Source organism: Macrotis lagotis, chromosome X (assembly GCF_037893015.1).
Source record: "Macrotis lagotis isolate mMagLag1 chromosome X, bilby.v1.9.chrom.fasta, whole genome shotgun sequence".
In the NCBI taxonomy this organism is placed as follows: Eukaryota; Metazoa; Chordata; class Mammalia; order Peramelemorphia; family Peramelidae; genus Macrotis; species Macrotis lagotis.
Genome location: NC_133666.1, coordinates 237,650,329 through 237,664,320, shown reverse-complemented (window position 1 = coordinate 237,664,320; position 13,992 = coordinate 237,650,329). Strand labels below are relative to the sequence as shown.

Sequence of the window (13,992 nt, the reverse complement as noted above, 5' to 3'; positions counted from 1 at the left end):
GCTTAGTTGGGCAGGCTATTTGGCAATAGTCTGGTTGGACTGGAATGTAACTCCTTGGTAACTTTACATTTGGATTTTCAAATTTCCCTTAGAATAGCAGGCACTATCTAAGACAGGTACTAGATTTGCAGTTCAGCTGGGCCTGGACTTTGGATGGCCTTATCAGAGTCGTTCATTCATCTAGTCTATTCATTTTCTGAAGCAAGGAGGCCTAATTACTTTAATTCCACACATAGTTGTTGATTGTATGGTCCCTCTAGGTGACCAGAATAGTTCCTTCACTTTCTAATCTTAAATCTTCAGTTATTTATGGTTCCCCTGATTCGAATTACAGGCACTTTGATGAACTGCCCTGAGCTCCAGTTGTCTGTGGTCTCCCTAGCAGGTTTTTTTTTTTTAAGTCCAGGTGTCAGCTTTGAGAAATTAACAGAATCTTGCTAATGGATTAGATGCAAAGAATAGCCACAATCAGCAACAGTCTCTAACCCTCTTTCTTGAGTGTTCCAATCTCCCATTATTTCCTTTCACCACTCTTCTGCCTACTGAGCAAAAAAGTGCCCATTTTTCTGCTATTTTGTTTGGTTTTTGGTTTGTGTACTACTGCCAGAATTTGGTTTTTGAATACTTAGGAAAGGAAGTGGTAAGTACTATGAATTAGGAGAGCTTTATAACAAGTTGACTAATTCCAACCCCCCCCCCCCCCTTCATTGTTCATGGATCCCTTGAAGTAGTTCTAAGACCCTAGTTTAAGAACCCTTGTATTAGGTGATCAGATTTTTTTTTTTTTTTGCAAAGCAGTGGGGTTACATGACTTGCGAGGTTATCAAGTAATTTGTCAGCGATATTATAAAGAGAGTTCCTCTTGCTCATTGTGAGACTAGATGACTTCTTAGGTCTTTTCTAACATTTTGTTCCTATGATTTTGGCATCAGTGTTCTAAGAATATATATACTCTGGTAATTGAGTTTTAAAAAATAAATCCATGTGGCTAGTTTCTTATCTTATTTACCTCTTTCTAATTAAAGTAGGTTCAAAAAAAGTTCTGGTTAATCAAAGGTTCCAGATAGTTGTATTCTGTTTAATTGGATTTAACTTAAACAAATCCATTCCCTATTTAATCAGATCTTTCATTTATCCAAACAATTTTGCTCCTTTCTTTTGTCAGAAATGTATAGACTTGCCCAATAGAAATTGTTCAGGTCTTCTCCCTGCAGAGGCAGATTCCAAAACATAGTTCTTCACTCCCTAGATTTCATATTAGACTTGCTGTCCTATTGGACCCACACACATATAAGGTTATCCTTTTAAGTGTTAAAATTTTAAAATAATGGGAGAGGGAAGCAACATGATATAACATACATTGGGAATTATGGGATCTAATCTTAGTTTTGCATATTACTGTGGCATGCACCTGACATCGCCAAACATTTCTAAGCCTCAATTTTCTTATCTGTAAAATGAGTGTTGAACTAACAACTCCTTTCAGTTCTACACATTGATATTTTTATGTAATAAATTGCTATATATTTCATACTTAATCTAACTGCAGTTTGTTTTTGTTTCATTTAATGTTCTCTCTCTCTTTTTTTTTAAGATTTTGCAAGGCAGTGGGGTTAAGTGGCTTGCCCAAGGCCACACGGCTAGGTAATTATTAAGTGTCTGAGGTCGGATTTGAACTCAGGTACTATTTACTCCAAGGCTGGTGCTCTATCCGCTGTGCCACCTAGCCGCCCTATTTCATTTAATTTTCAAAGAAATAGGTATTCTCTTTTTTTACTAAGAATGTCAAGCTTACAGATTTCATAAAATTAACAGAGGAATGTGATCTAAAGGCTAACTTATTTTCAAGTTCGACTCAATTTATGTTTGGGGGAATATTTTCTGTTTTCCTTCTTTCCTCTTCCCTCTCCATGTGCTCCTTCCTCCTTCTTTCTCTTCCCCACCCCAAACCACTATTATGTTCTCCATCCACAATATGAAATCTCCAGAGGCATTTAAAGCAGTAGGATATAGCAGAAAGACCATTGAATTCCTTGTAAGGAGAGATGTAGAATCAGAACTTTGGTGTGACACTATGTGATGTCGGGTAAATCAGTTCAGCCACCTTACCCACAGTTTCTTCATCTGCAAAATATAGGTGATGTTTATATTCCCCATAAGGTTGTTAAGATTGGATTTTTTTAAAGCTTAAATTACTACTTAGAAATGTAAGTTGTCATTTTGCCTATTGTTCACATTTAAAATGGAGAAAAATTCAATATTCACTTGTAATTAGTAGAAATAGTTTTATTCTTTTTTCCCTCTTTCACCTTAAATTCTTCCATGTATTGCTATATAATCACCTCTTTCTCTGCCACTCCTAGAGTGGAGAGAAAGAGAGGTAGACTAGTACTTTTTTTTTTAAAGTTTTTGCAAGGCAAACGGGGTTAAGTGGCTTGCCCAAGGCCACACAGCTAGGTAATTAAGTGTCTGAGACCGGATTTGAACCCAGGTACTGCTGACTCCAGGGTTGGTGCTCTATCCACTACGCCACCTAGCCGCCCCCTGTAGACTAGTACTTAGTAGAAAATAAGGTAGGTAGTGTTATGAAGAGTGCCAAGAGTTCTCAGTCCAGTATTGAATGAAAGGAGACAAAACTCTTTGGGTCCTGTCGTGTAGTTTTTTGTCTCCAGCTCAGTTCAAACTCAGCTGCTACATGTACTGTATCATTGTGACATAAAGGCGAAGTATTACTTTTATATGTCCCAGTTATATGCCTCAGTCCAGTATTGAATGAAAGGAGACAAAACTCTTTGGGTCCTGTCATGTAGTTTTTTGTCTCCAGCTCAGTTCAAACTCAGCTGCTACATATACTGTATCATTGTGACATAAAGGAGAGGTATTACTTTTATATGCCCCAGTTAAAAAAGATGATGCATCTTAATTTAGGTTTCTGATTTTTACCTGCATATTTTCTTATAATGAAAATAAAACTTTTAAAACTTGAATCAAAATTTTGGCTGAACAATTAACATTGTTTTAGTGTTCCTTCTATTTTTAATGCTAACTCTAAGGGTTTTTTCCTCCACAGATGGCAGAAAATGAATTCTTAGAAGAAAAAACATTCAAGCAGCATTGTGCAAAATTTATTAAACATTCAGAGGAAATAGGTGATGGATGGGAGTGGAGAAATTCAAAGGTAGGAACAGTAATTTTGTTATTTCATGAAGACATTGTGGTGAATTATTTCAATAAAACACCATTAATTAAATCTAGTGAAGGGAAAGCTGGTTTGAATTAGCTGAAAATTAGAATTATAGAATATATTTTTAAAATGTAAGTTTTATTATTTTCAGTGTCATATAGCTCTTTGCATTAGGCTAATGATTTGCTTACTAAAATCCTTGAGCAGTTTATCTTAAATGAATTGATTGCAAAAAGATGAATTATTCTAAAATTCCTTAAAACTGTGTATACTCTTACTTAGTAAGCAAGATCATGCAAAATGGCAGGGTTCAGCCAATGTCACAAATTTTATTTTATTTTATTTATTTATTTATTTATTTATATTTGCCTTCATTATTAGATCTACTTATAATTACTAGAGAAAATATTTTTGAAATTGTGTGTATATGTATGTATATCTATTTTTCAACTACTATAAGACTAATTATCTGATTGCTTCTCTACATTTATACTATATGTATATTTACTTTTATATATCAATGAATCTAGGAACTGATCAGTGTGGATTTTCTCATCACTGGTACTACTTACTCCTCATTAATATAAAAGAATTTATAAAGTCCCAGGCAGTGTGCTGGGCTCTAGCAATATAGTCACAAAAGTTCAAACTATTCCTTTTTTCAAAGATAGGTTAGTCAGTCAATCAGGGGAAGCAGCATGAACACAGAGAAGAGTAAATACAAAGGATAAATGAAGACACTTACCTACAAGTTTAATTTGGGAGAGAGGAGGCACAAGCAGCTGGGAAGATCAGGAAAAAACCTCATGCAGGGGGTGGGTGTTTGAATTGAGCTTTTAAGAAAATCTCACCTCCAAACAGGGAGCATGTGCCAAACAGAGTAGTGGAAGAGATGGGATGTCTTGGGAGAGAAGTGGCAGGAGAGCAGTTTGGCAATCACGTAGTGTATCTGAAAGAAAGTAATATGTAATAAGCCTGGAAAAGGTAGATTGAATCAAGTTTTTTTTTTTTAAGTTCTTTTTGCAAGGCAAAAGGGGTTAAGTGGCTTGCCCAAGGCCACACAGCTAGGTCATTATTAAGTGTCTGAGGCCGGATTTGAACTCAGGGACTCCTGACTCCAGGGCCAGTGCTCTATCCACTGCGACAACTAGCTGCCCCCTGATCGAATCAAGTTTTGAAAGTTTTGAGTGACAACAGGGGATTTTGTATTTGTTCCAGGTTGAATTTGGTAGCCCCTGGAGCATGGTAGAAAGGAAAGGAAAGAAGGAAACAAGCACTTATTAAGTGTCATATACCAGGCTCTGTGAACTTGCTACAGACATCTCATTTGATTCTTACAGCAATCCTCACAAGTAGGCACTTTTATTGTTTCCGTTTTTGGTTAAAAGAGGTTGAGACCAGATTTGAACATAGTCAAGCTTATGCTTTAGAAACATTACTTTGGTAACTGTGTAGGGGATGGGATTATGGAGTAGAAGATTTGAGAAAGGGAGACCAATTGGTAGCTATTGTAGTGGTTCAGGATAGTGGTTATGGTGAACTGTACCAGGATCATGGCCACAAATGGAGGAGGGTATAGATGTGAGAGATGTTGGAAAGGTAGAGACAATGTTAGTTGGAAACTCATTGGATATATGGAGTGAGCAAAAATGATAAATTAAGGTGGTGCACTAAATGCCTTGATTGATGCTGGTAGCCCCACAACAATGGAGAAGTTAGAAGTTTTGGATAAGATATAATGAATTCTGTTGTGAACATGATGGATTTGAGATGTGTATGAGACATAAAGTGGGAATGTCTAGAAAATAGACTGAAGCTCTGGAGGGAGATGAGGATAAATTTAAGAGTGATTTGTATAAAGATAATAATTGAAGCTATGGGAACTGCTGAGGTTGCTCAGAGATATAGAAAGAGAATATGACCCAGGACAGAGCCCTAGAATATATATACATATACACCTATGTATAGGGGGCAGAGCAGGGTCCCTCAAAGGACCCTGAAAAGGATCTGTCAAAATCCAGAGGACAGTCTCCTGGAAGAGAGGGAGGGGTGCTAAAGAGAATAAAATGCTGCAGAGAGGTTAAGAAAGATATGGATGGAGAAAAGGGGATTGATTCAAGTGAGAAATCATTGATGGCTGGAAAGAGTAGTTTTAGATGAATGACAAGATGGGAAGTCAGATTGTAAGGGACTGAAAAGTAAATGAGAAGATGTTGGTTTTGAAAAGGAAAGGCACCTTTGCAACAAAACAGTAGCCCTCAAAATCGTTTGGAATTAGTTAAAAAATTGATAAGGTGCCTAATGGAACAGATTAGGTATTCTGTTTTCAAAAGCAAATAAATAGTGCCATAGTTTGTGACAAACTTAAGTATCCAGCTCTTCCAGTCAAGACTCACTATTTCACAAAATTTGTTGGGAAATGGGAAAGCAGTCTAGAAGTTAGGTATAGACTAGTTTCTTACATTAAAAGATAAGCTCCCAATGAGGTCATGATTTAAATATAAAAGGCCACTTACAAACAAATTAAAGGAGTAAGAAAGAAAATACTTTTTTGCAATTAGAAAAGAGTGTGACTAAAGAAGGGCTAGAGAGAATTGCAGAAGATAAAATGGACAAATGCTCAGACAAGTAATGCAGTTAAAATTATATAAGGGAAACAAATGGGGAAAAATTTTTGCAGAACATTTTTCTGATAAAAAACATCTTGTTAAAGATTATTTAAGTGCTGATTTAAATTTTTAGGGACAAGGACCGTTTTTTAATAGCTGTGAATAGGCCATTTTCCGAAATCAAGAGTTAAACTGAAGAAGAGAGCCACTCCACAAAAAGGATAAGCAGAAAAAAAAAATGGCTTGAACAAAGGGACTACAAGAGTGGTTGGAAGAAATGAAGCAGATTTTTAAAAAAATTGCATTACAATTTTGGGGAAAAAAATCCACAGGGGGAAAAAATAGGTTAGAACAGAATGTAGGAAAGCTTTCCCAAGTAGTGACCTCTTTGAAAAATGCTTATTGAATTTAATTGAATCCAGGGTAATCAATAGTCTAAAAGTCTGACAGAATAGATCTCAGTGTGTTCCAGGCCTCTGAGTCTAGTGGAAGATTGTTCCTAATCCCAGCTCCTAACTCTAGACTTTTAATATTGACAGTAATACCCACAACATTCTTGGGAATTCTCCAGTTATGTGTTGCCTTGGTTTGACTAGTTGCTTTGAGAATTTCATAGCTTTAGAGTATAATTGGAATCAGACTTACCAGGTGGCTTTCTTTGGAAAAACTTGTTGCTATTAGAAGCTTCATTTTCCACAAAGCAACAAGAAATTTCCAGAAATGGGGCATTGCATCCTCATCTGTTTAAATGCAGGACTGAAGTTTTAATACATGTTTACCTTTAGGGCATTTTGTCCATATGGAATCATTGAGAAGGAGAAATGTCAAAATTATTTCCATCTGATGTAAGAAAATGGTTATAGAAAGGCATTTTGAAAAAACCCTAAATTAGAGAAATCTTTAGAGAGCATCAAATTTCAAGCACCCATAAATGTAACTGATTCTTCCTTCACAAAAATATCTTTTGTGCCTTAGAAAAATCTTAGAACTTCCAGTGTTTAGAGTTAATGAAATCCAGCTTTTATAGATACAATAAAGTATTACTAATTCAGATGAATTGAAAGCAACTTGAATTATTGAAACATAAAATCTAGAATAATTAGTGAAATAGCTTCATTATAATACTTTTGAGACTTTGTAGTTACTTGAATTTGACTAAGAAGGTGTTAGAAAAAAGATATCTGAGGGATAATTTAATCTGATATAATTCATGTAATATCTAAAAATTGACATAGTGTTTTTACAAACATCTCATTTGATCCTCACAGACATTGTAAAGCTACGGTTCTCATGTCTCCTTTGCAGGTGAGGAACTGAAGTGTAAAAAGATGTAGTGACTTATTTCCAGTCACATGGCTAGAAACCATGTCTTCTGAGACCAAGACCAAGGCTCCTTTTTACTCTTTCAGACTGTTCTGAATTAATAAATAGATAAGAAGGAATGAAAATGCATCTATTAAACACAATTTGCCAGAAATTGTGCTGTTTTTCTGATGCAAGCATGCAAGAGAATCCTTGCACTCAAAAGGCTTATATTATGGTAGTTGGGGGGGGTAGGTGGTAAGAAAGGCAGCTCATATAAAGGAGTAGTACCTAGGGAGGAATGTTAAAATAGGAAAGTCACAATAATGCTAACTTGGAGCAATTGTTTGTCATGTCCTTTCTAGCTATGTTAGAATGTGTTTGATTATTATTGTTCTTAAAACTAAATTTGGAAAGTGAGGGAGATAGAAAAAAAAGAATACTGTGCTTGGTAGTATATTCTGAAGATGGCCAGAAAGTAGCATGGTAGATCTGGGTCATGGTAACATTTGGTAAATGTTCATTAATCAGATGAAAATAATTTATAATTAGTCTGTCAATTGTATCTAACTGGGCCACTAGAAATGCTTGGAAGAGGTTGTTCTCTTAAGGATACTGGATTTGCCCTATTTTGTTGGTTTCCATTGTGTATTTATTTTGAAAATTCCTTTTTCCTGTCAGCCAATCCACAAATATTCATTAAGTCAACTGCATTGCCAGACCCTGGGAATACTAAGACAACATAAAAAAAAAAATCTCTTTTACATGAAGTCTGTCTTTTAGTGGGGAGGCAACATAGATGTAGAGAAATACAAGACAGGGAGGGAATTCCTTCAGAATTAGGGGGATTAAATGGGACTTCATGTAGAAAGGGTTACTCAAGCAGAATCCTAAGGGGGAAGTGAAAGATTCTTAGAGCAGAGGAGAGAACCAGGCATAGGGGTTGGACAGGATATAGATGAGAGACCATCTGTGAGTAGTAGAGAAGCTAGTTAGTCTGGAGTATAGATTGTAGATTGGACTGGAAAGTCACATATGATAAAAAAAAAAAAAGCCTAGTGAGGTAGGTTGGATTTTTAAAGGGCTTTGAAGGGTTTTAAAGATACTGGAGTTTATTGGTTGGGAGGGGTGAAATTAATGGGGGGGGTGTTACTTAAATTAAGGTGGGTGACTTTGTGAAGGATGGATTAAAGTGGATAGAGACTTAGATCAGGAAAGCCAATTAGGGATCTCTTGCAATTGTGCAGAAGAAAGGTGATATGGTTTAGAGAAGGTAGAGCAAAATCATTAGATATGAGAGAGACTATGGAGGTTGAAATTATGAGATTTGGCAGTTAATTTCTATTTGTGGGAAAAGTTAGAAACAAATAGAGAAAAATGCTGAAGTTATGAATCTGGAAGACTGGAAGATTTTTGATACTTTCAAAAGAAAGGGAGGCATTCAGTAGAGAAGGGTGGGGATTTAGGGGAAGGGAGAGATGAATGACTTTGAGAAATACTCTGAGTATATGTGTGTGTGTGTGTGTGTGAGAGAGAGAGAGAGAGAGAGAGAGAGAGAGAGAGAGAGAGAGAGAATGTGCATGTATTCATTCGCATTCATTCTCTCTGTTCAGTCGCCTCCCGGTGATCTCAGAGGAATCTGTTATCTATATTAGTTATCATATATACATATATATAGATATTTGACCTCATACTTAAGGATATGATATGGATAATGGGTAAGCACTGGAGACTAAGCCAAGCAGTTAAATAGGTAAGAGAGGAAGCAGGCAAAGCAGAGTCATGAAAATATTAATAAAGAAGAATATTTAGGAGAAGAGAGTTGTCCTTGGTATCAAATACTGCATAGAGATAAAAGAGGAGAAAAGAATATCAGATGTGGCAGTTTTGGAGAAAGTATTATCAACTGAACAATGAAGTTGAAAGCCAGATTGGAAATGATTGAGACATGAGTGAGAAGAAAGAAAGAAGAGACATTGTATAACAGATTGTTTAAGAAAAGGAAGAGAGGGGCAGCTAGGTGGAACACTGGCTCTGGAGTCAGAAGTATCTGAGTTCAAATCCGGCCTCAGACACTTAATAATCACCTAGCTGTGTGATCTTGGGCTAATCACTTAATTCCTGATCCTCACACCTCCCTCCCATATTACCTTGTCTGTAGCTATTCTCTGTTTATTTATATTTATCCAATTCATATTTATGCTACAGATGCTTATGTGTATTTGTTTTCACTCCTATTATAATTTAGGCTCCTTCCAAGCAGGGGCTGTTCCAGACTTTGAGCCTCTGCCTGGCATATAGTAGGTGCATCAAGCTCATTGATTCATTAATGAAAACATGATTTAAATATAAGTTGTCCTTAAACATTGCATGAAGAAAAAATAACAAAATAATTTCTCTCACATGTGAGCATGATTCTATCTTTCTTAACAGAAAGCATTACTTAACTGCTACTGAAAAAGAAGACCCTCAGTGACCCCTCCAAATATAGATCATTTATATAGTTGTCCTTTAAATAAAGCATTTTCAATTTGAATTTAATACCAAAAAAAATCCATAAACCTTAATGAAAAGAATATATCATCAAAGGGATAACCAGAGTGGTCCTGGCCTGCCTAAAATTGGTCTAGTATTTCATGTTCAAGATTGGAAAGAAATGAACATTCATAGTTCTTCAAATGATTATTAAAATGACAGACTTAGGTGGGAAGAGATATTCAGTAAGGACATTGCATTGCCATAGTCAGAGACCTCAGGGAGGAGTTGAAGTTTGCCAGGCCTTGGCCTGTTTTGTTTTTTTTTTTTTTTGCAAGGCAAATGGGATTAAGTGGCTTGTCCAAGGCCACACAGCTAGGTAATTATTAAGTGTCTGAAGTCACATTTGAACTCAGGTGCTCCTGACTCCAGAGCTGGTACTCTATCCACTACACCAGCTAGTTGCCCCCTGGCCTGTTTTGTACATGGGTATCCAGGAAGTTATGCTCACATCTTTAATATTCTGAGCCAATTTAGATCTCAAGAAACATTTTACACACACTCTCTCTCTCTCTTTCTCTCTCTCTGTCTCTTAAGGTTTTTGCAAGACATTGGGATTAAGTGGCTTGCCCAAGACCACATAGCTAAGTTATTAAGTGTCTGAGGCCAGATTTGAACTCAGGTACTCCTGATTCCAGGGCTAGTGCTCTATGCACTGCACCACCTAGCCATCCCCTTCACTGTCTTTTAAGGAAAAGAATTAACCTAGTCTGGTTTGTGGGAGACCATGATAAATCTTCCTGCAATATAAAAGGTGCTAAAAGGTCTCAGAAGTATAAAGAACTAATTGAGCAAGCTGCCTAAAAAGTTCTTTCCTTACTGATTATTATAAAATCTTTAACTCAGTTTCACACAAATGATTTCTTTGCATATCATATAAATGTACAAAAAACACAAGAATAATGAGAATCCTAATGTTTGTTGTCTTCATGGAAAACTCTTCTCTATTTGAAACAATCCACCAACACGATGGGGTCAACAGTTGATAAAAATGGGGCATCTTTCAGGGAGACAGCTGAAGTGCCTAATGGTTCTGGCTAGCCAAAAATCCCTATCATTTCTCCTAAACAGAACTAAGTATAGCTTTTGTTTAAAGAGGGAATTAAGCCCAAACATCTTTTCAGTCATTTGATGTATATATTTATGACATAAAGTTATCTATTTAAACTCATATATTTGGCTGCTAAATTCAAACTCAGAACCTTCACTCTTCTTCATCTTCTATAATTTTCAGTGATATCAAAAGGTAATTTGGACTTTGGTGGATCGTAAATTCTTAAATTGCCAAAAAATTACAGATACTAAAGTTTTTAATTTGATTTCAGAGAAAAAAATTGAACCAATGTCTGAAGGCAGTTTTTACTTTGGTAAATAAGATAATTTGATCTCTTTTAGGCAAGACACATATATAGTATGAAACTATCAGTAAAAACGCTGTGGCTGAATAGTTAAAAGACTACTGGTATTCTGTAATCAAAACTTAGTGGAGGAAAATGCATTTAAAGCCATTAAAATCTATGTAATACCATTTTTTTTTTGTGATACCATTCTTACTGTACACTATTACAACTATAAAATGAACTATAACAGATCTGGAAAGTATTCTTACAAAAACTTGTATTAAAAACCCCAACAACAATTATACAAATGCTTTAGAAGAATCATATCACTTTACCAAGCTCCAGTAAGGATTGACAAAAAATAAACACTTTTGGATTTATCCCATATAACTGAAAGTGACTGGAATCTTTAAATAATGGGGAGGATACGGACATGGAAATACAAGGCCCTCTAAAGGGGACATCTGCATGAATTTAACCAAGAATATATCAACAAAGAAGTATTAAACAAATGGCATCTAAACTTGTTTATAGAAATAGAAAGGTTTTTGAAAACAATTCAAGACCATATAATTTCCACCAGTAAATACAGAATAATTTTTTTCTTAAGGAATCCAGCTTTAGTGATCAATGTAGATTACTTGGTAATCCACCTGGTAATTACTTGGTAAATTGGTAGAAACTGTGAAACATATTTACTGAAGCTACTGAATACCTAGCAAAGTGTGATGACAGAGTTTTTAAAATTGATATTTTATTTTATTTTTCCAATTACATGTTATGAAAGTTTTTCAACTTTCATTCACACGCATATGCATGTTTATAAGTTACATTCTTATATATATAAGTTACTTCCATCCTCCCTTCCCATCTCCCTTCCCTCAGTGGTGAATAGTCTGGTGAATATTATATGAATGTGTTCATCTTTAACATGTTTATAGATTAGTCATTTTCTGTATGAGGAATTAGAACTAAAGGAAAAGAAAGAAAACCATGAGATAGGAAGGAAAAACATAACAGAAAATTTTAAAAAAATGAACACAGTGTTCATTCAGATTTTGTAGTGTTTTTTTTTATTTTTTTTGTTTTGTTTTTCTTCATCTGGATGTGAATAGCATTGTCCATAACAGGTCTCCCAGGGTTGTCCTAGCTCAGTGAGGGCGTTAGAATCACACATGAGATGCTTTTAAGATGACATATGCCCAAACTGGAAATATAGGCTTCAAAACATTCTGGAAAACTCAATAACTATGGTGGAATGAAGTATTATCATAGACCATACTACTACCTGCATTTGCCTGGATATGAAATTGATCCATAAAAATAGATTTTGCCATCTAAAATATGCATTTCTAAACTATAAGTTATTCGGTTTTTTTTAAAAAGCCTTTAAAATTTGGAGACTTAGAAGAAGAAATAAAAATCATGTGGGATCAGGATGAGGTCTATATTTTCCTCATGATTCTGGAAGTGTACTGAGGATGAGCTTATATTCTAATACTTTTGTTTAAAAGTAGAAAAAGAAAAGTATAAGAAAAGAGAAAGATTCAGATAGTGGCTTGCCCTTGTCTTAATTCCAAAAGAATAATTTTATACATTCATATAATCTCTCTCTCATTTATATAGTGCTCTGAGATTTGAAAAATGATTTTCTCATAGAAATTTGTGTTCTAGATTGTATATGGATTATTAACTATTAAATAGATCATAGGAAGCCAAAGTCTGGACAGATAAAGTGCTTTTCCTATCTAGGTAGGTTTGAGTAAACAAAAAACTTAGACTAATTAAAGGAAAAAAATCCAAATATTTTCGGAGTTCTTTTCATGAAGAATAGGCAGTTAGATTTGGAAAAATCATAGAATCAGAAAGAAAATAACATCAAAGAAAAATAGGCTGTCCCTTATTTCTGAAAATATTTTTTGTTTTTAAGTTAATTTGTTGTCTGGAATGTGGATAGATTGCCCTTTCTATATAAACAATATTATAAAATGGATATCTTTTCATTGTTTTTCTGAGATTATTCCATTTGTTTTGCAAAATTCCCACGTGGAAGCTGGGGTAATATATTGTTTTACTTCTTAGAAAACAAAGGAGTAAAGTATCTTGCCCAAGTTTATCACACCTCATAATTGGAGGAGCTTAACTTTGACTCTTTGCTAGGACTTTTCTTCCAATCTGTTCCTGTTTTTACAAAGCTTATATATTCAAATGTTTGTTTTTTGTTTATAAACTTAATAATTTAAATAAACATTTCAGTTTATGATGAACAAATAGAACATTATAAAACCATGAACTGCCAGAGATTATTTTTTTAAAATGTAGATTAAATTTAACATGACAGGGAAGGAATTTCTTTGTGATTCCTTCTTCTTTATGTTTGTTTGCTTTTTTCTTTATAGTTTAAAATATTTTTTTTTCACTACTCATTGCCTTTCTTGTCAAGACACTAGCTGTGAAACAATTCAGTACTTTAGACATTCATGTAAACATATATCTCATTTTATACCTCTAGTCCATCATCTTTCTATTAAAAGATATAGTATCAGGGCGGAGCCGAGATGGCAGCATGAGGGCAAGAGTTCCAAGAAGCTCTCTTCTAAAATAAAAAAAAACCCCTTCAAATTATGACTAAATTTTTAAGAGATAGAACCCATTGAAAGACCCAGTGAGACCAGTCCAAAATAACCTGGAAGATCATGGGAAGACTCTGTTCCATGGGGTTGGAGAGGGCGGTAGTACAGTCAGGATCATGACATGCCAGAGTGAAGGAGCTCCAGCCTTCCTAGAACAGCCTGCGGGGTCCCTGGGTCCCTGGGGGGCGGCGCTGTCTTGTGACAGCAGAAGCAGTTTCCAGATCTTCTAAACCAAGGAACACCAAGCATAACTTGGAAGATCAGTGGGGAAACTTCTTCCAGAGTGAGCCCAGAGCCCAGGCCAATGTGGCTCTCAGTACCCCTTGCAGGGGTACCCCAAAACACTCAAAAGCTTAGGAAGCACCTCAAAACCAGGGCACAGGCTGGGG

The 13,992-nt window shown here is 35.4% G+C and overlaps 1 protein-coding gene and 1 long non-coding RNA gene across 5 annotated transcripts in view; one reads left to right on the top strand and one right to left on the bottom strand.

Moving 5' to 3' along the window:
* ATG10 (autophagy related 10) overlaps positions 1-13,992 on the top strand; it is a 319,260-nt gene that overhangs the window by 17,809 nt on the left and 287,459 nt on the right. For both annotated transcript variants that reach the window (XM_074200727.1, XM_074200728.1), the window contains exon 2: positions 3,071-3,178. In XM_074200727.1, the coding sequence (XP_074056828.1) occupies positions 3,071-3,178 (108 nt within the window). The remainder of the gene's footprint in view (positions 1-3,070; positions 3,179-13,992) is intronic.
* The window catches only part of LOC141497886 (uncharacterized), a 120,619-nt gene that overhangs the window by 96,779 nt on the left and 9,848 nt on the right, over positions 1-13,992 (bottom strand). For all 3 annotated transcript variants that reach the window (XR_012471483.1, XR_012471481.1, XR_012471482.1), the window contains exon 2: positions 3,930-4,133. This is a non-coding gene — a long non-coding RNA (uncharacterized LOC141497886). The remainder of the gene's footprint in view (positions 1-3,929; positions 4,134-13,992) is intronic.